The following is a 23,169-nucleotide window of genomic DNA, read 5'->3' as shown; positions in this document are numbered from 1 at the left end:
GCCGCCTGACAGTGGGATCTCCACCGGGACCAACATACATCCCGGTTACGCTGCTGTCCTGGCGCCAGAAGCGCAGAATGGCGGCCCACTCCCGCTTCGGCAGGACGAGCAAGAAACCACAGCACCTGCCAGCACTGTGGAAGAGGCAGACCACCTGAAGGATAAGGACAGCATAACTTCTCAGGCATGCCTTCCAATACCCTCTCCCTCCCTGCTACCATCCTCCATTGCCCTACTGCCCCCTTCTACCGCCTCTCACAGCCCAGACTCCATGATGCGGCCTGGAGCGCAAATTTTCAAGCATCACTCCTGTGCTACAAATTGCGTTATTCAATGAGAAAGGCCTTAACACACCTCAGAAACGACATCAGGTTCTTCATCATTTTCATAGCCAAAAGGTACATATTGTTTGCTTTCAGGAAACGCATTTTAGGGAGGGGTCTGTACCTGGCATGTTGCAAATAATAAACTCAACAAGTCCATAGGAGTTGCCATAGCAATTCACACATCCTTGACTTACCAATTGCTGGACTGTGTGGTCGACCCGGACGCCAGGTACCTGATCCTCTCCTTAGGTATTGGTGGCTGGGAATTTACTTTCTTAAACTTATATTCCCCTAATTAAAATCAGGTTACCTTCCTAGTTGACCTGGTCGACAAGGTCCTCCCCAAGCTAAGAGGCACGGTTATCTTATGTGGAGACTTGAATCTCACTCTCGATCCCACCCTAGACAATTTCTCAGGACGTGCGGCCATTTCTTACCAGGCAATAAGGAAGGTTAAGAAAGCCTTCCTGCAACTGCAGCTTAGCGATCCCTGGCGTATAAAACACCCTGCAGACAGGGACTACACCTTTTACTCCTCGCCACATTCATCCTATAGTCGCATAGATTATATCCTGATCCAACATCAAGCTCTCACTTGGTTAGAATCTACGAATCTACTCTCCTTCTTGATTCAGTATGTGCCGCTGAGGTATCCCAGACAATCACAGATTTTCTGGCCTACCTCCTGACAGATGCCACCCCTCTGCCTCTGCAATGGGAGGCTCTCAAATGTTTGATACGGGATGTTTTGGTCAAACATGGGACTCGCATCAAAAGGGAGAGAGCTCATAATCTTTCTATTGCCCTACAAAAGGTTGCCTCTTTGGAGCTGGCTCACAGGTGTGCACTTACTCAGGCTATTTTACTAGATCTCTAGGATGCCCGTCTAGAAGCTAAACGCTTACTGGAATGCTCATACCAAAAAATGATCCAGACTTGCCATAGCAAATTCTAAGAATTAGGTAACAAAAGTGGGAGCATGTTGGCCAGAGCCCTCAGGGGGTCAAATGGCAGTTTTCACATCCAGGTCATTAAGACCAGCAGGATGTACTGGTACATACTACTCCAGACATTGCACTTCCCATTCTTTTTATTCTGCTTTGTATGACTCTGAGCCAGGGGACTTGCCCCTATCTTCTGCCACCAAGCTGAAGGCGGAGTAATCAGGCAGCCTTGAGGCTCCCTATACTGTTGGAGAGCTTCAGGAAGTATTTAAATATCTTCCGGGGGTAAGAGTCCGGGCCCAGATGGGTTTATGGCAAGGTTTTACAAGGTATTCTCAGAAAAAGTAACCTCTTTCCTTCTCCGGGTCTTCAATACGGTGTCGTCTGGGCTTCCCTTTCCGGCACAGTTCACTGCAGCTTATATAGCGGTCATTCCCAAACCTGATAAGGACCCCCAGATGTGTGCGAGTTATCGCCCGATTTCTCTTTTAAATGTGGAGCTTAAAATATACGCTAAACTCTTGGCAAATCGCTTGAAGGTGTTTTTGCCATCTCTTGTTCACTTAGACCAGGTGGGGTTTGTGCCGGGAAGGGAGGCCAGGGACAACAGCTTCAAGACTTTGGACATTATACATTATGCTAAAACTCACAATATACCCCTTATGGTCCTATCTCTCGATGCAGAGAAGGCCTTTGACCGTATCTCATGGCCCTCCCTACGCTCTACCCTTGCACATATTGGCTTAGGCCCCTGGTTCATGTCTAAGATACTTAACTTATACCAAACAACGTCAGCAAGGATAAAAATCAATGGGACTCTCTCTCCCCCTTTCTCCATCCATAATGGCACACGCCAAGGTTGCCCACTGTCTCCTTTATTATATGACCTGGTTATAGAACATCTAATGGCAACAATTCGTGATAACCCCGATATCCAGGGTATCCAGGCAGGTAACCAGGAGTACAAGTGTGCGGCCTTTGCGGATGACCTACTGTTGTATGTCACCAACTCCCGCATCTCTCTTCCATGTCTACAGTCGGAACTGTCTCGATTTGGGACGTGGTCTAATTTTAAGATCAACATGTCCAAATCCCATGCCCTGAATGTTCGGATGGATTAGCATATTAAAAATGAATCTTCTGGCCAGACTTCTTTACCTCCTACAGACCATCCCTATCCGGATCCCCCTCTCTTTCTGGACCCAGATTCGTAAATGTTTCTCGAAATTTGTATGGTCCTCCGGGAGACCACGAATACGCTGGGAAACTCTGACCCGAGCTAAGGATTTGGGTGGGGTTGGTCTCCCGGACTGCAGGTTATACTACCATTCCACAGCATATTCCAGCCTTTTGGACATGTTCCTGCTTTCTTCACAGAAAGCGTGGGTTAACATAGCAAGAGACTTGCCGCCCTTAGCATTGACCTCTCTCCCGTGGCTGCGGAGCTTTCTGAGGACAGGGCGATCTGCTCTCTCCTTCACTTCGAACCATACATTTGCCATTCTTGGGGGTATCAGCTCAGAGCTTTCTCTCATAGATCCGCAGGGACTCCTCACTCACATCTCACATTTTTGATCACCATCTACCCCCCCCCCCCCCGGAGCAGCCCCTAACCCGTTTCTCACAGGCACAAAAACCTCCCCTCTTCGATTCTGCCAGGTTCTCGTGGGGACTCCCTTGAAACTTTTAACCTTTATATTAGGTAATACACCCCCCCACACCAAAACATACCTTTGAATATCTCCAACTTTGGCATTTTTTCACTTCCTTGCTCGCTTCGCATAATTGTACAAGGAATTTGACAGTCTTCGAACAAGCCTGTCTGAGCCCCTCGGCTGGGTCTCGAGACATATCCTTTATATATAAACTACTCCTACAGCAGAGATCCTCCCTGCCTCCTCCATTCTGTGCAACATATGGAGGGGATTTAGGTATCCAGTTGTCCTCTTCTCATTGGCTCAGATGTAAAAAATTTTCACACAAAGCACTGTTAGCCACAAGAGCACAAGAGACTTGCTATAAGATCCTGTCCCGGTGGTACAGGGTACTGACACTGCTACCGTGTTTGCGAAAATAAGACACTGTCTTATATTTTTCCGGAAAAAAACCCACTATGCTTATTTATCAGGGATCCAGTGAATCTGCACACTGATGCTGATGAGACTTTTACTTTCACTTTCTCCCTCAGCGTGTTGTGCACACAACGACCGGGACCTGACAGAGGGAGCCGACCGTGTTGATGGGGCTGCCTACAACTCTCCCGTCACCTACAGATGTGGGGCAGATCAGACAGCACCTGTCACAATGGGGTACTGTAGGTGAGACAGCACCTACAGCGGATGTCACGATGTGGCAGATGAGAACGGCTGCCCACGTCTTCTTTACCGCTCTGCGCCGGTACATAGCCACTCCCATCACTATGGCTTATTTTCGGGGTATGTCTTATATTGAGCATATAAGCCGCAACCCTGCTACGGCTTATTTTATGGGTATGTCTTATTTTCGGGGAAACAGGGTACATAAATGGTATCCCTCAGTCACACACAGATGCTGGAGGTGTGGGACAGCGGAGGGCACGATTCTACACATTTGGTGGCAATGCTCGGCACTTTGAGCGTTTTGGGACTCGGTCCACAAGGCTATTTTCAAAATAACAGGTTTCCCAATGCCAAACACACCAGAAGCCTTTCTCCTATACCTTTTCGACCTCACTATCCCTGCATATAAAAATTCACTGCTCAAATTTCTCATCCAAGCGGCGAAGGCAGTGATTCCTTGACACTGGAAATTGATGGGTCTCCCCAACGCTCGAGGAATGGTTTGAGGAAGTAATGTTATATCAAAGAATGGAGGAACTGATAGCCCATACCCCCCAGAAACACACACGATGCCTGAAGATTTGGGGCCCCCAGGAAGACTTTCGCACCTCAGGGACATACAGGACATTATAATCTGTCTCAATGTTTGGATCTGTATACCTCTATACATATCTCTTTCTATATATCTCTGACTTCTCTCTTTCCCTTTCTTCTGTTTGTATTGCTACCACCCCATACAATAAATCGTATTTTTTATTTCTCTATCTCTCTTTTTAATTCTTGTGGTCTTTTATTGTACTTTTTGTACATTCTTCTTTGCATACAGTCATGCCAAATTTTTACTAGAAGTGCAGACGTATCTCACAGCGCTGTTTTTAGAATGGTATTCCAAACAGTTCCTAAGAATGCTTATGTTAACACTTTGTTATGCAGAGCCTACTTGAAGTGCTAAATATACATGTGCTATTAGTTGCTACATGATTCTTTTCCTTTCAAATTTTAATGTTATGTCATTTTACAACATTTTACTTTCAATTACCTACGTGAATCCGTCATCATACTTTTGTCCTTTGTACAATTTTCTGTTTAAAAAAATTGTCTGTTTTCTTATATATTTTAGTTTTATACATTTACACAAAAAAAAATGTTTTTTATGTCTCCGTTTTCTGAAAGCTACATTTCTTATTTTTTTCTGCAGATTGTTCTGTGTAGGGACTCGTTTATTGCAGAAAGACAGATGTTTTTATTAGTACCATTTTTTGATACATATGATTTTTTGATCATTCGATATTACACTTTTATGGGGGCAAGGTGACCAAAAAATGGCCATTTTGGCATTTTTTTATTTTTTTTTAACAGCGTTCACCTGATGGGGTAGATCATGTAACATTTTTATAGAGCCAGACGCTGTGATACCGTATATGTGTATTTTTGAGTTGCCATTTTCTGAAAGCCATATATATTTTTTTATTTTTACGGTGATTAAGATCGGTTTCATTGGTACCATTTTGGGGTGCATACGACATTTTGATCGCTTGTTATTTTGCCTTGTGTGAGGCAAGGTGACCAAAAAAAATTCTATTTTGGCACCGTTTTTACCCCTGAAGGGGTAGATCATGTGACATTTTTATAGAGCCGGTCGCTACAGATGTGGCGATACCTAATGTCTGCATTTTTATTTTTTTTTACTGTACATGATTTTATAAGATGAAAGGGAGTTTTTTTTTTTTTTTTACTTGAAACTTTACTTGAACACTTTTTTTTTATTGTTATTTTTGTCCCACTGTGGGACTTCAGCTATTCAGGGTTTAATCCCTGTTTTACTGCAGGAAAATACATGCTGCATTGAACTGTCAGTGTATTACAGTGTAAGAAGCTGACAGTTGCCTAGGAGACCCAGTCCCCTAGGAGCAATGCAGAGCGTGAGGCTCATTGGGCAAAGGAGGGATCCCTCCCCCTCTGTAAAACATGCACGTGCCACAGTCATCGCTGACTGTGGCATGTTAAGGGTTAATCCACCTGCCTTGGCTTTTTCAGCTATGCCGATGGATACAGCAGGGGCCTGGTTGTCAGTAACAGCCGGGCCCATGCCGCTGATCGGACCCAATCAGAACACGTAATGTTCGTTAGCGATCATCTGGCAGTCTAATACTGGCGTCGATTACCTGATGAACGAGCAAAGACTCGTTCATCGGGCAATCGTGATCTTTCAGTATGATTTTTAATTGCTCTATATTAAGTTTTTTGTGAGGCAAGGTAACCAAAAAAATGCCTGTTTTGGCACAGTTTTTATTTTTTACAACGTTCATCTGACAGGTTAGATCATGCGTTATCTTTATAGAGCAGCTTGTTACGGACGCGGCGATATCAAATATGTCTACTTTGTTTGTTTCAGTTTTACATAATAAAGCATTTTTGAAAAAAAATATGTTTTTGTGTTTCCATTTTCTGAAAGCCATATTTTTTTTTATTTTTCTGCCGATCGTCTTGTGCAGTCAAAATGCGGGAACGCACCTGCCACCATGACGTACTATTACGACATATGTCGGGAAGGCGTTAAATTCTGTATCCCCAACCATAACCCATATAGACAAAGGTTTTCTGTGCCACTAGGGTCAGCTAGGTGTCGATTCCGGCACTTCCATTATTTTTATTGTTCTACTCCTAGAATGAAGCAGAGCAATGGAAATGAATAGCAGTCATGTGAACACTGCCTTAGGGCTCATGCACATGACTGTATGACTGTTATGCAATTTGCAGACTGCAATCAGCAAAATTTGGATACTGGCCGTGTGCATTCCACAATATGTTTAACTCCCATTAGTAGAACTGCCTATCTTGCGGACAAGAATAGGATACGTTCTATAATTAGCAAAATGACCAAACAGATGCGGACAGCACACAGAAGATACCTGACCTATAGAAATGTAAGAGTATGTGTGCAATCTGCAAAAAATGCATATCAGAGGCGAACTGAAAGTATGGTTGTGTGAATAAGGCCTTAAAGGCTATGTACACCTTCAGGTGCAATTTTTTTTATAATTGCATTTTACTCATTTTGGACTGAAAGTCATTTTTTCAATTGGTCTTTATTAAAAAATATTCCCCCGTTCTGTCACAAAGGGTTAACTGGCTGTGTGAATTGTTCTTTCACCTTGTGCCTATCTCTAAATTACTAAAAGGTCATAAACACTTAATTTAAGCCACATTCTTATCAGTAAGATAAGAAATGAGCCATGAGATAAGAAGTAGAGATGACCGAATTCTTGAAAAGTTTGATTCTGCTGATTTGCTGAATTTTACCAAAAAATTTGCTTTGTGACGAATTACTTCATCATGAAGCGCATTTTTTTTTGTAAGTAGCGGGTGCAATGCCAGGGAGCTGCGATAGCGCCGCTCTCCATCATTGTACCCCTCAGATGCCACGTTTATACATGATCGCCGCATCTGAGTGTAAAAACAGTGTAAGATTAACATAAAAATAAAATTCTATGAAACTTACTGCCTCCATTTCCTTGCAATGGCCTGGCCGCCTCCATCTTGCTTGAAGATCTGGCACGAAATCTTGCGCGGCGCGAGATTATGTCATCACGCCAACCGGCGTGGTGACGTCATACGTCACCATAGCATGGGATTTCAGCCGAGATCTTCAATCAAGATGGTGGGTGATGGCCCGTCGTGAGCAAATGGAGACGGTAAGTTAGATATTTTTTTTGTTTTTTACACTATTTCAGGTTAAATGGATTCGCTAACATAAAGCACAAGGAAATTCAGCTTCAAGGCGAAACAAATTTATCCTGAAATTCGGATCGAACTCCACTTCGCGGGATTCGATTCACTCATCTCTAATACGGAGCCATCAGCTGAGCTGCCTGATGGCAAACAGTAAAAATACAGAGCATACTACTAGAGAATCTCGAGGCAGCATAGAGAAGGGCTCAACATTTTTAATAAAGACCAATAGAATTTTTTTTTTTCAGCTCAGAATGAGAGCTCCCAAAGGTGGACATAACCTTTAAAGATCTTTTCCTCATGTATGCTTGGTTTAACATTCCATGAGGATACCTCATCACCTACGTCGGCAGAGTGTAGCTCGTGAAGGAAATCACGAGCTGGCTTGGTGGGTATATAAGGTGTGTGATAGGCTGTCTGCACACATATACCTTGGTGCTGTAAAAGCAGTGAGTTATCAGAGTTGCAAAAAGGGAGGATTATTGGTTTTGGGCCATGGGAGGCAGTATTTCTGAAACTGTAGTTTGTGAACTGTTCACATACTGTTGTGGTGAAAGTGTATCGTGAGTGGACAAATGGCATCATTGCAAATAAGTCACGTGGAAACTGTGGAGCACCATGTGCCATTGATGTGGGAGGTGAATGTTGGCTACGAAGGTGCATGAGGGCAGACCAACACGCTACTGTGAAGCAGCTCACCCCCAAAATGAACCAGGGCTCCCAGATGTGTCTAAAACCACAATTCGGTGAACCCTACTGCGTATGGGACTCTGCACCTCTTCTAACAAAGTAGATTGCGAGAAAAGGTTTCAATTTTCACGTCAATATTGGAATTGGACCTCCGCTGATTGGCATGGGGTTGCCTTCTCTGGGCAAGAAACATCAGAGAAGAAACACCCTGCCACCATTGCTATAAGAACACAAGCTGGTGGTAGCAGCGTTATGGTCTGGGGGCTGTTTTCATGGCATTATGTGGGCCCACTCATCCATGTAGAAGTCACTCTCAATTGACTTGGGTATGAATCCATCCTTGCAGATCACGCACACCCATACATGGTGATTGTCTTCCATGTGGTGAATGGGATCCTCCAGCAAGACAATGACATGTTACATGTCTATAAATGTCTGACATTGGATGGAAGAGCATGACCAAGATTTGCTAGTACTACCTTGGACGCTTATTTCCCAGACCTGAACCCAATTGGGACCACCTCGATCTTCGTGTTCACTCCATCGATCTTCCCCCACACACCCTCCAGCAGTTGTGCAGTGCACTGCAGTCAGCATGGATCCAGATACCTGTGACAACCTACCAGGACCTCACAGAGTCCCTCCCAATCCGTCTAGCTGCTATCTGTGCTGCACACGATGGTTACTCTGGATATTACCTGGTGCTCAGATTAGTAGGACTTGACTGTGTAGTTAGCAGTGTTATAGGGTTGATAGGGATCCTATCGGCTGACAGACCGGCACATTAACATATTTACAGAAAATAAGCTCAGTAAAAAAAAATAACCTGGTTTAATGACACTTGTGACCTCTGACCTTTTCTGGTTTGCAGCAAATAGCAAAGGACAGTATTTTTATTTTTTACAGCGGACCTGTCACCTCTCCTAACATCTGTTTTAGTAACTACATTTCTCATGTAATAATGATCCTGGAACATCTATTTTTATAAGGCCTCATGCACACGACCGTATGTATTCTACAGTCCACAAAACACCGATCCGCAAAAAATACAGATGACATCCGTGTGCATTCCATATTTTGCGGAACAGAACAGCTGGTCCCTAATAGAACAGTCCTATCATTGTCTGTAATGCGGACATACGGAAATGGAATGAATGTGTAGTAACTATCGTTTTTTTGTGGACCTATGGAAATTAATGGTTACGCACACGGTCTGCAAGAAAAACGGAATGGACACAGATAGAAAATACATTTGAGTTCACACTTCAGTTATTTGATCAGTTATTGTGAACCAAAACCAGGTGCGGGTCAAAGACACAGAACAGGAGGAAATCTTTCCGTTATACCGTATCTCTGTGTAGGTTTCATTACTGGTTTTGGCTCACAATAACTGATGGAAATCACTGACCAAATAACTGAAGTGTGAACTCATCCTAAGGGCTCATGCAGACGGCCGTTCCGTGCATTGGGAACCTCAATTTGCAATCCCCAATGCATGGGCAACATCCGCGCAGGCTCCGCAGACGGATCCAGACCCATTCAACTTGAATGGATCCGTGATCCGTCTGCACCACAAAAAAAAATAGAACAAGTTTTATTTTTTTGCGGTGCGGAGGCACGGACAGAAACACTACGGAAGCACTCTGTAGTGCTTCTGTGGGTTCCATGCCTCCGTTCAACACCGACCTTAAGGATTGGGGATCCATTCAAGTGAATGGGTTCGCATCCATGATGCGGGGTGCACACGGCTGCTGCCCGTGTATTGCACACCCGCTGTTTGTGGGCCGCAATACGGGCACGGACGGGTGCATGAGGCCTAAGTGCTTCCGTGGGGTTTCTGTCCATGCCTCCGCACCGCAACAAAATTGTGCATGAACTACTGTTTTGTAATGTGGACGGACCACGGACCCATTCAAGCTGAATGGGTCTGGATCTGTCTGCAGAATCCACACGGATGTTGCCCGTGCATTGGGGACCACACATTGCGGTCCCCAATGCACGGAACGGCTGATTAACAGGTGTCTGCATGAGCCCTTATTCTGTTCCATTCCTCAGTTATTGCTACTAGAAGGTTATAAATGAATCTGCAACTGGGTGATACTGGCAGCATTGATTGGATAGTGTCAGACTGCAAGGACACACCCCTATCTGGTAACACCCGCATGGACCTTTCTTCAGAAACCTCTGGCAGGAATAATAATTACATGTAATAGAAATAGAGTTTATGTGATATATATATATATATATATATATATATATTTACAATTTTGCTAAAAATTTCACATATGTCTTTGATATTGATAGAGCATGCTATCAGAATGAGTTTCTGAGAAGATACAAAAAAGTGACATCCAATTAATAACTGTATTGTAAGGCTAGTTCCATACATGTGAATGGCATCGGAAAATTTCTGCACCGATTTCTGGGAGGCAGGTAAAGAAAAACCACCACAGAAATAATGGACATGACCCCTTTTTCCAGGAGAATAACACAAAGATTAGTCATACTGAAGGACAATTGGGCTAATTCTTGTGTGGGTCCATAACGATCCCTTAGTCCTGATTGACACAACCGCATTCGGTCCAGGAAACTCAGCCCGTGTGTCGGCCGCATCTCCCGGACCACCGCGACTCCCCAGACCCAAACTGGCTGTATGATAGGATATCACTGTGTCATAAATCCCTATCAGATCGTAGACGTCATTGTGAGTACTGGACAATAGACCCACGTCCATCATATGAACAGGACAGATTATCTCCTGGGCGTACCTACTGATGATTCCTATAGAATGACAGCAAGCAGAGGTCTTGAAAACTGAGAGGATGTGACCTAGAAAGTAGAAAATCCCACCCCATTCTATGCACAAGAATAAAACAACCTTTAGAATTGGTCCACCTTTAATGTAGAAGGAAACACTTTCCATTATAAAGCAGTTTTCTGTGTAAGAAAATAGGAATTGGCAGATGACAAAGTGGGTACACTGCATTGGCCCAGCTGCTAGAAGCTGCCATGGTCTTCTACTTACAACTGCAGAGAATTAGAAAACACTTGGTTAGCTGAAACTTCGATGTGAAAATGGAGAAGTTTCTTAGGTTCCACAGCCTATCACTCCTAGAAAGTCCAAGCAGCGTTCTGTCAGAGGTTTTGTAACCTGATGTCTCCACCATCAGAACATTCCACAAGATCCCTCAGCAGGCTTCATACATAACGTATTCGGAGCAGCACCTTGGACAGCAGGTCCTGGTAGAAGCTAAGAAATATCCATCCTGGTAGGTACATGAGGGTCACCAGGCCCATGAAGTTCAGAGGGTAATGAGAATAATCCCAGGAACAAGCATTACATGTGCGAAGCCCTAGACCCCAGGAGAACTCCCAGGTGTAGACGAAGAGGATGTAGACAGGGAATCTTCTCCAAGCCCCCCAGCCTCGGCCATAGCACAGGTAGAGGAAGAGCCTCTCCACGATCAGGCTGCAGCTGCCGTACATGAAGAAGGACCACAGGGACGTGTGCCCGCTCACCGGGCTGCCCGGCTTCTCCAGCAGGTTGAAGGCGGACGTGAAGAAGACTTCATCCATGAAGCCGTGCATCCCGTAGAAGGTGAAGCGCAGGGCGAGGGGCAGCCGGTGCCCGGCATTGGGCCCCACTCCTCCCTGGTACTGCAGCCTGAGGAAGCTCCGGAGGAAGAGCTGGGAGTAGTAGATGGCCAGGGCATACTGCAGCCCCAGCTCGGCCGCACTCAGTGCCCGCTCCGGGGGGCAGCCCTGCAGCAGCGTTTTCCGGAGCAGGATCTGCAGGCCCACGAAGACCGAGGGGTAGAAGACGAAGTGGAACGCCAGGGCATTGTCCGGGAAGCTCTTCCTCTGCAGGTAGATCTTCTCCAGGGCCAGGTGGGCGAGGGCATGCAGCAGGCAGCGGTATGGGGAGGAGAAGCCCAGCAGTTGGTAGTCCTGGCTGTGAAGGAAGCGGCGGATACAGGAGCTCAGCACATCCAGGGTCAGGCCGTGCATGCCATAGAAATACAGCCTCATCCATACTGGCAGGGGCACTGCAGGAGCCTTCACCCGGGCTCTCGCCACCTGCCGCCTCCTGCCCATACTGCCCAGTGTCAGAGCCGCATAGTGCTACCCGGCGCCTGGCACTGCATTCAGCGCTCCTCCTCAAAGGAAGCCCACCCCCCACCACAGTCACCTCAAGCCCAGGATCTGGCATCAGACCACCGTGCTTTGTTCTCAGTCGCTGCCTCTTACTGCATCTGGGATCATGTTGCAGGTTGACCTACAGCAGCCTGACAATTCACACAAAGCTTAAAGGAAGCAACAGCTAATTAAAGGGATATGACATGCTAGTGTCACCCAATGGTCTCATCTAGCTCTTCAGGTGACGGGAATCGGTCTGCTTAGCCTTTACATCATGTCAGATATTCTCCAACCGATAATGGGCCTCATCTCACACCATAAGACATGTCTGCCAATACAAATTACATCACAAGCAAAATGTATCCTCATCGGCAGGGGTGGATTGGCCATAGACCTTACAGGGAAATTTCCCGGTGGGCCGTTGCCCAGAAGACCATCTGGGCCCTCCTGTCTGCCACTGGTGGGCAGGGGCGGATTAAGTGCATGATAGGCCTGGGGCTGTCTACCCTCCATTTTAATTTTCTTTTCTGTATGAAGAGGCTGCGGTGCTTTGTAAGCGCCAAAGTCTCTTCTAGGCCATATGACATCGTTCACATGGTCTAGGTCAGTGATGGCGAACCTTTTACAGACGGAGTGCCCAAACTGCAATCCAAAACCCACTTATTTATTGCAAAGTGCCAATGCGGCAATGTAGCCTGAATGCTACAGTCCAATATTATATCTTCCCTGTACTTTATCATTTCGCTATAATAGCCTGTCTGCATTCAATGCGTTGCCTGTGCTGTTTAATGTCAGGAAAAGTCAAAGCCCTACTGGTACACCTTAGACTTTTTCCAGGGCGTGGGTGCCCACAGAGAGGACTATGAGTGCCACCTCTGGAACCCGTGCCATAGGTTCGCCATCACTGGTCTAGGTATAGCTCTGAGTGATTGGGTCTGAGCTGTAATACCAAGCACAGTGCTAGCAAATGACAGCGCAAAGCAAAGAGGCGATCGCGGTCTCCTCAAACAGCGGATTGGCAGCGGTGCCAGGAGTCTGACTCCCACCATCTCATAAATCTCTGAGTACAGATTTCATAGATGTTACCATGTGAGCAGCCATGTGTATGGGAGGAGTTAGGGGAATACAGGCTCCCTGTAGGACTGTGCTGGTGGAGAATGTAGAGGTACTTTATGTATGGAAGGTGTGTATAAGGCGCCTTTCACACGGACGAGATTTCTGTGCGGGTGCAATGCGTGAGGTGAACACATTGCACCCGCACTGAATCCGGACCCATTTATTTTTATCGCAAGCATCTGCAAGCAAGTGCGGCTGCGGTGTGATTTTCATGCACGGTTGCTAGGTGACGATCGGGATGGAGACCTAATCATTATAATTTTCCCTTATAACCATGTTATAATAATATAAAATAATAGCATTCTTAATACAGAATGCTTAGTAAAATAGGGCTGGAGGGGTTAAAATTTTTTATAAATAATTTAACTCACCTCTTGTTCATGCAGCCCGGCTTCTCTTCTGTCTTCTTCTTTGATAACCAGGAGGAAAAGGACCTGTGGTGACGTCACTGCGCTCATCACATGGATCATGTGACGGACCATGTGATGAGCTCAGTGACGTCACCACAGGTCCTTTTCCTCAAAGAAGAAGAAAGGAGAGAAGCTGGGCTGCGCGAACAAGTGGATTAAGGTTAGTTAAATAATTTTTTTATTTTTTTAACCCCTTCAGCCCTATTTTACTAAGCATTCTGTATTAAAGGGGTTGTTTCTATGTTCCTAACTAGGCAAATGTAACAGCTGTCCAATTCACTCACTTTATCTGTAGTGCCTGGTTTATCAGATTTGACTGAGGGTTACATGAGTACGGAACGCTATGAAAATTTGATAAAAAGAATACTTTATTATTTTAAAAAAGGGGGAGGGGAAGGGAAAACCTACAACCTATATATAAAATTCTAGATGACCACCTAACCCCAGTGTCTGAAGGCGGATCAAGATGGCACATGAAAACCGCAGTGGGCGGTACCGCTCAGGTGTGGATAGGGTCACTAGAAAGTCCACTACTGGTGCGTTACTAAAGGCTGCACCACCAGGCCAGCCGGCCGTGATGAACTAATACAGCGGGTCACATGACCTGTGATGTCAGCTTCTCTCCCTGCTCTGATAATGTTTGTTTACAAGCCTGTAAACGAGACGTCACTGTGCTGGCCACGCCCCTCTTCACTGCAGCCTCTCTCCTAGGATTCTTAACCCCTTCAGCTGCACAGACTGGCTAGCTGCAGCAGTGAGGAGACAATGCTGGGCACAGAAGCTGACAGACTAGAGAGAGCATTGCACAAGAAGGTAGGGGGAAGATCCTGTGTGTATTAGCAGTGTCATTATACAGCTGGGACATGTAGTCCTACACATACAACATGCTGCTGATTCTCCTAGCACTCAGGGCAGCTCTTGTATTCACTCCCTTAGCAATGTCATAATACAGCTGGGACTTGTAGTTCTACACTTACAAGTTGCTGTTGATTCTCCCAGCACTCAGGGCAGCTCTTGTATCCACTCTCTTAGAAGTGTAATTGTACAGCTTGGACTTGTAGTTCTACACAGACAACATGCTGCTGAGTCTCCCAGCAGGCAGACATGTCACTCAGGGCAGCTACTTGTATTCACTCCCTTAGCAGTGTCATTATACAGCTGGGACTTGTAGTCCTACACATACAACATGCTGCAGAGTCTCCCAGCAGGCAGACATGTCACTCAGGGCAGCTCTTGTATTCACTCCCTTAGCAGTGTCATTATACAGCTGGGACTTGTAGTTCTACACATACAACATGCTGCTGAGTCTCCTAGCAGGCAGACATGTCACTCAGGGCAGCACTTGTATCTACTCCCTTAGCAGTGTCATTATACAGCTGGGACTTGTAGTCCTACACATACAACATGCTGCTGAGTCTCCCAGCAGGCAGACATGTCACTCAGGGCAGCTCTTGTATTCACTCCCTTAGCAGTGTCATTATACAGCTGGGACTTGTAGTCCTACACATACAACATGCTGCAGAGTCTCCCAGCAGGCAGACATGTCACTCAGGGCAGCTCTTGTATTCACTCCCTTAGCAGTGTCATTATACAGCTGGGACTTGTAGTCCTACACATACAACATGCTGCTGAGTCTCCCAGCAGGCAGACATGTCACTCAGGGCAGCTCTTGTATCTACTCCCTTAGCAGTGTCATTATACAGCTGGGACTTGTAGTCCTACACATACAACATGCTGCAGAGTCTCCCAGCAGGCAGACATGTCACTCAGGGCAGCTCTTGTATTCACTCCCTTAGCAGTGTCATTATACAGCTGGGACTTGTAGTTCTACACATACAACATGCTGCTGAGTCTCCCAGCAGGCAGACATGTCACTCAGGGCAGCTCTTGTATCTACTCCCTTAGCAGTGTCATTATACAGCTGGGACTTGTAGTCTACACATACAACATGCTGCATGAGTCTCCCAGCAGGCAGACATGTCACTCAGGGCAGCTCTTGTATCCACTCCCTTAGCAGTGTCATTATACAGCTGGGACTTGTAGTTCTACACATACAACATGCTGCTGAGTCTCCCAGCAGGCAGACATGTCACTCAGGGCAGCTCTTGTATCTCACTCCCTTAGCAGTGTCATTATACAGCTGGGACTTGTAGTCCTACACATACAACATGCTGCTGAGTCTCCCAGCAGGCAGACATGTCACTCAGGGCAGCTCTTGTATCACTCCCTTAGCAGTGTCATTATACAGCTGGGACTTGTAGTCCTACACATACAACATGCTGCAGAGTCTCCCAGCAGGCAGACATGTCACTCAGGGCAGCTCTTGTATCCACTCCCTTAGCAGTGTCATTATACAGCTGGGACTTGTAGTCCTACACATACAACATGCTGCAGAGTCTCCCAGCAGGCAGACATGTCACTCAGGGCAGCTACTTGTATTCACTCCCTTAGCAGTGTCATTATACAGCTGGGACTTGTAGTCCTACACATACAACATGCTGCTGAGTCTCCCAGCAGGCAGACATGTCACTCAGGGCAGCTCTTGTATTCACTCCTTTAGCAGTGTCATTGTACAGCTGGGACTTGTAGTTCTACACATACAACATGCTGCAGAGTCTCCCAGCAGGCAGACATGTCACTCAGGACAGCTCTTATATCCACTCCCTTTGCAATGTCATTATACAGCTGGGACTTGTAGTCCTCCACATACAACATGCTGCAGAGTCTCCCAGCAGGCAGACATGTCACTCAGGGCAGTACTTGTATTCACTCCCTTAGCAGTGTCATTATACAGCTGGGACTTGTAGTCTTACACATACAACATGCTGCTGAGTCTCCCAGCAGGCAGACATGTCACTCAGGGCAGCACTTGTATTCACTCCCTTAGCAGTGTCATTATACAGCTGGGACTTGTAGTCTTACACATACAACATGCTGCTGAGTCTCCCAGCAGGCAGACATGTCACTCAGGGCAGCTCTTGTATCCACTCCCTTAGCAGTGTCATTATACAGCTGGGACTTGTAGTCCTACACATACAACATGCCACAGAGTCTCCCAGCAGGCAGACATGTCACTCAGGGCAGCTACTTGTATCCACTCCCTTAGCAGTGTCATTATACAGCTGGGACTTGTAGTCCTACACATACAACATGCTGCAGAGTCTCCCAGCAGGCAGACATGTCACTCAGGGCAGCTCTTGTATCCACTCCCTTAGCAGTGTCATTATACAGCTGGGACTTGTAGTCCTACACATACAACATGCTGCTGAGTCTCCCAGCAGGCAGACATGTCACTCAGGGCAGTACTTGTATCCACTCCCTTAGCAGTGTCATTATACAGCTGGGACTTGTAGTCCTACACATACAACATGCTGCAGAGTCTCCCAGCAGGCAGACATGTCACTCAGGGCAGCTCTTGTATTCACTCCCTTAGCAGTGTCATTATACAGCTGGGACTTGTAGTCCTACACATACAACATGCTGCTGAGTCTCCCAGCAGGCAGACATGTCACTCAGGGCAGCACTTGTATTCACTCCCTTAGCAGTGTCATTATACAGCTGGGACTTGTAGTCCTACACATACAACATGCTGCAGAGTCTCCCAGCAGGCAGACATGTCACTCAGGGCAGCTCTTGTATCCACTCCCTTAGCAGTGTCATTATACAGCTGGGACTTGTAGTCCTACACATACAACATGCTGCTGAGTCTCCCAGCAGGCAGACGTGTCACTCAGGGCAGTACTTGTATCCACCCCCTTAGCAGTGTCATTATACAGCTGGGACTTGTAGTCCTACACATACAACATGCTGCAGAGTTTCCCAGCAGGCAGACATGTCACTCAGGGCAGCTCTTGTATTCACTCCCTTAGCAGTGTCATTATACAGCTGGGACTTGTAGTCCTACACATACAACATGCTGCTGAGTCTCCCAGCAGGCAGACATGTCACTCAGGGCAGCACTTTTATTCACTCCCTGAGCAGTGTCATTATACAGCTGGGACTTGTAGTCCTACATATACAACATGCTGCAGAGTCTCCCAGCACTCAGGGCAGCTCTTGTATTCACTCCCTTAGCAGTGTCATTATACAGCTGGGACTTGTAGTCCTACACATACAACATACTGCAGAATCTCCCAGCACTCAGGGCAGCTCTTGTATCCACTCCCTTAGCAGTGTCATTATACAGCTGGGACTTGTAGTCCTACACATACAACATGCTGCTGAGTCTCCCAGCAGGCAGACATGTCACTCAGGGCAGTACTTGTATTCACTCCCTTAGCAGTGTGATTATACAGCTGGGACTTGTAGTTCTACACATACAACATGCTGCTGAGTCTCCCAGCAGGCAGGCATGTCACTCAGGGCAGCTCTTGTATCTACTCCCTTAGCAGTGTCATTATACAGCTGGGACTTGTAGTCCTACACATACAACATGCTGCTGAGTCTCCCAGCAGGCAGACATGTCACTCAGGGCAGTACTTGTATCCACTCCCTTAGCAGTGTCATTATACAGCTTGGACTTGTAGTTCTACACATACAACATGCTGCAGAGTCTCCCAGCAGGCAGACATGTCACTCAGGGCAGCTCTTGTATTCACTCCCTTAGCAGTGTCATTGTACAGCTGGGACTTGTAGTTCTACACATACAACATGCTGCTGAGTCTCCCAGCAGGCAGACATGTCACTCAGGGCAGCTCTTGTATTCACTCCCTTAGCAGTGTCATTGTACAGCTGGGACTTGTAGTTCTACACATACAACATGCTGCTGAGTCTCCCAGCAGGCAGACATGTCACTCAGGGCAGCGCTTGTATTCACTCCCTTAGCAGTGCTGGGGGAGGGGTAGAGGGGGCATCTAAACAAAGGGCCAGAAAAGAACCAGGGAAATAAGGACATATATATATATATATATATATATATGTATATATTTTGCCTGAAACTTGCTTAGCTTAGTTATATATTGCTGCCTATCAGATTTTCAGTGCTATATATTTTTTTTTTCATAACTCGGACAACCCCTTTAAGAATGCTATTATTTTCCCTTATAACCATGTTATATTTTTTATTAGTTTTTTTATTTCGGTACCAAACATGCCGATTTTTCTCACGCGTGTGCAAAACACATTAATGTTTTGCACTTGCGCAGAAGATTCGTGCATTTTCCCGCGAGGCACCCGCATCTTATCCGGCCCAAAACCATGACGCCCGTGTGACAGAGGCCTAAAGCAGGGTTATGCCAGTGTAACCAGTCTATTGTACAGTTTTCTGTGTGTAATGTGCACACAGTAGTTCTATCTGTGTAATGGACATGTAGCCGGGCTGTGTGTGCAATGTGTATATAGTAGAGTTAGGTGAGTGCTGTGTATTGCAGCGTCAGGTGGGCGCTGTGTATGGCAGCGTCAGGCGGGCCATGTGTATGGCAGCGTAGGGTGAGAACTGTGTATGGCAGCGTCAGACGGGCCCTGTGTATGGCAGCGTCAGGTGGTCTTATGTTTAGTGTATGATGTTGGATAAATGTAAAATTGTCTACATTTATTTCTGCATGGGAGATTAGCATTGGTAAACCCTGCAGAAATATCAGCCTCATAACGTTATCTGGGCCTATGCATTATATATGTGAATTACCGCAAAATTTGTACTAAAAATATTCTTCAAAATTGTTAAGAGGAGTATTTTTACTCTTCTGGAAAAAATGTAGTGCGACCTCTGCTGGTGTTTATACATACAGTACAACTATACACAACCCCGCATAGACATATACTACATGTTCTGAGACAGGTCCAGTCCCTGCCCCATATTGATCTATTAGTAATAGCCTATTTCTATTAGTGCAATGTAGGGGGGGAGGGGGGCAGGGACTGGACCCCTAAATCCTCATTATCTCCTGCTACTGCTATGTACCTGCACATACATGGTTCAGACACAGGAGTTGAGCTTGCGCCATTACCTGCTGCTGTCCGTTATAACATGCAGGTGACACATTGCGGCAGCTGGCAGGATTGGAGCTAGTTCCAGTTCTGCCATTGTAACACTTTAGATGCTGCGTGCTGACATAACCAACATAACACACATCCAATGTTATTAAAAGTAAAAAAGAACACTTCACAAGATTTTTTTCTCATCAGTATCAGATTAAACCCCACACCCCAACGGATCAGCTACAATAATTCAATTTTTTATTGCATGGGGTGAGGGGGGGGGGGGGGTCCAAATCAGAGTTTTGCTATGGGGCCCCATGATTTCTATGTACGCCCCTGCATGTAGACCTTCTCTTTCCTCTTCTCCTCCGTTTGACACTGAACGCCATAACAAATTCTTTTAGCCGCATCTCATCTCTACCAAGTTTGTTACACAGACAAGTTCTCATAATTGGGGTCAGATATCAAACTGGTGTAAAGTAGAACTGGCTTAGGTGCCCATAGCAACCAATCAGATTCCACCTTTCATTTTCCAAAGGAGCTGTCATAAATGAAAGGTGGAATCTGTTGCTATGGGCAACTAAGCCAGTTCTACTCCAGTTTGATAAATTACCCCAAAGGTCCCTATAGTGTCTACAGCAATTATAATGTCCCCTAGAGTGCCCCCAGTAATAATATTGTGCTCCAGGTAATAATGCTTGTACAGTGTCCCCAAAAATAATGTCCCCTAATAGCAACACCCCCACACTACCCCATATAGTAATTTCCCCCACACTTCCCCATATAGTAATTTCCCCCACACTGCCCCATATAGTAATTTCCCCCACACTGCCCCCATATAGTAATTTCCCCCACACTGCCCCATATAGTAATTTCCCCCACACTGCCCCCATATAGTAATTTCCCCCACACTGCTCTATACAGTAATTTCCCCCACACTGCTCTATACAGTAATTTCCCCCACACTGCCCCATATAGTAATTTCCCCCACACTGCTCTATACAGTAATTTCCCCCACACTGCTCTATACAGTAATTTCCCCCAAACTGCCCCATATAGTAATTTCCCCCAAACTGCCCCATATAGTAATTTCCCCCACACTGCCCCCATATAGTAATTTCCCCCACACTGCTCTATACAGTAATTTCCCCCACACTGCCCCATATAGTAATTTACCCCACACTGCTCCATATAGTAATTTCCCCCACACTGCCCCATATAGTAATTTCACCCACACTGCCCCATATAGTAATTTCCCCCACACTGCCCCATATAGTAATTTCCCCCACACTGCTCTATACAGTAATTTACACCACACTGCTCCATATAGTAATTTCCCCCACACTGCCCCATATAGTAATTTCCCCCACACTGCTCTATACAGTAATTTCCCCCACACTGCTCTATACAGTAATTTCCCCCACACTGCTCTATACAGTAATTTCCCCCACACTGCCCCATATAGTAATTTCCCCCACACTGCCCCATATAGTAATTTCCCCCACACTGCCCCATATAGTAATTTCCCCCACACTGCCCCCTATAGTAATTTCCCCCACACTGCTCTATACAGTAATTTCCCCCACACTGCTCTATACAGTAATTTCCCCCACACTGCTATATACAGTAATTTCCCCCACACTGCCCCATATAGTAATTTCCCCCACACTGCCTATAGTAATTTCCCCCACACTGCCTATAGTAATTTCCCCCACACTGCCCCATATAGTAATTTCCCCCACACTGCCCCATATAGTAATTTCCCCCACACTGCCTATAGTAATTTCCCCCACACTGCCCCATATAGTAATTTCCCCACACTGCCCATATAGTAATTTCCCCCACACTGCCCCATATAGTAATTTCCCCCACACTGCCCCTATAGTAATTTCCCCCACACTGCCCCATATAGTAATTTCCCCACACTGCCCCATATAGTAATTTCCCCCACACTGCCCCATATAGTAATTTCCCCCACACTGCCCCATATAGTAATTTCCCCCACACTGCCCCATATAGTAATTTCCCCCACACTGCCCCATATAGTAATTTCCCCCACACTGCCTATAGTAATTTCCCACACTGCCCATATAGTAATTTCCCCCACACTGCCCCATATAGTAATTTCCCCCACACTGCCCCATATAGTAATTTCCCCCACCTGCCTATAGTAATTTCCCCCACACTGCCTATAGTAATTTCCCCCACACTGCCCCATATAGTAATTTCCCCCACACTGCCCCATATAGTAATTTCCCCCACACTGCCCCATATAGTAATTTCCCCCACACTGCCTATAGTAATTTCCCCCACACTGCCTATAGTAATTTCCCCCACACTGCCCCATATAGTAATTTCCCCCACACTGCCCCATATAGTATTTCCCCACACTGCCCCATATAGTAATTTCCCCCACACTGCCCCATATAGTAATTTCCCCCACACTGCCCCATATAGTAATTTCCCCACACTGCCCCATATAGTAATTTCCCCCACACTGCCCCATATAGTAATTTCCCCACACTGCCCCATATAGTAATTTCCCCCCCCACTGCCCCTATAGTAATTTCCCCCTGCCCCATATAGTAATTTCCCCCACTGCCCCATATAGTAATTTCCCCCACACTGCCCCATAAGTAATTTCCCCCACACTGCCCCATATAGTAATTTCCCCCCAACTTAGCCCCAATATAGAATTTCCCCCACACTGCCCTATAGGTATTTCCCCCCACTCACTGCACATATAGTTATTTCCCCACTCCCCACATATAGTTTCCCCACTGCCCATATGTTATTTCCCCCAACACTGCCCCATACAGTATTTCCCCCACACTGCCCCATATAGTAAGTTTCCCCCACACTGCCCCCATATAGTAATTTCCCCCACACTGCCTATATAGTAATTTCCCCCCACACTACCCCCATAGATTGTTATTTCCACCCACCACTGTGCCCCAATATCTATTTCCCCTCACTGCCCCCATATATTAATTTCCCCCTCACTGCCCCATATAGTAGTTTCTCTCCCACACTATCCCATATAGTAATTTCCCCCACAGCTGACCCATATAGTTATTTCCACCACACTGCCCCCATATAGTAGTTTTCCCCTACACTGCCCATATAGTAATTTCCCCCCCACTACCCCATATAGTAATTCCCCCCACACTGCCCCCTATAGTAATTTCCCCACACTGCCCCATATAGTTAATTTCCACCACACTGCCCCATATAGTAATTTCCCCTACACTGCCCCATATAGTAATTTCCCCCTCACTCCCCCATATAGTAATTTCCCCCTCACCTGCCCCATACAGTAATTTCCCCCACACTGCCCCCATATAGTTATTTCCACCACACTGCCCCCATATAGTAGTTTCCCCTACACTGCCCCATATAGTAATTTCCCCCACACTACCCCATATAGTAATTTCCCCCACACTGCCCCATATAGTAATTTCCCCCACACTGCCCCATACAGTAATTTCCCCCACACTGCCCCCATATAGTTATTTCCACCACACTGCCCCCATATAGTAGTTTCTCCCACACTGCCCCCATATAGTTATTTCCACCACAC

At 46.1% G+C, this 23,169-nt stretch overlaps 1 protein-coding gene across 1 annotated transcript; it reads right to left on the bottom strand.

The window, feature by feature from the left end:
* Positions 1-10,895: 10,895 nt before the first annotated feature.
* Positions 10,896-12,173, bottom strand: TMEM229A (transmembrane protein 229A). The gene has a single exon (XM_044276935.1). The coding sequence runs from the start codon at positions 12,103-12,105 to the stop codon at positions 11,209-11,211; it is 897 nt and encodes a 298-aa protein (XP_044132870.1). The 5' UTR covers positions 12,106-12,173; the 3' UTR covers positions 10,896-11,208.
* Positions 12,174-23,169: the final 10,996 nt, after the last annotated feature.

Source organism: Bufo gargarizans, chromosome 2 (genome assembly GCF_014858855.1).
Source record: "Bufo gargarizans isolate SCDJY-AF-19 chromosome 2, ASM1485885v1, whole genome shotgun sequence".
Taxonomy (NCBI): domain Eukaryota; kingdom Metazoa; phylum Chordata; class Amphibia; order Anura; family Bufonidae; genus Bufo; species Bufo gargarizans.
The sequence above is the reverse complement of the archived record's forward strand: the minus strand, read 5'-3'. Positions and strand labels throughout refer to the sequence as shown.

Excerpts from the sequence above, each read along its gene's own strand:
- TMEM229A (XM_044276935.1), bottom strand. The coding sequence starts at position 12,105 with ATGGGCAGGAGGCGGCAGGTGGCGAGAGCCCGGGTGAAGGCTCCTGCA.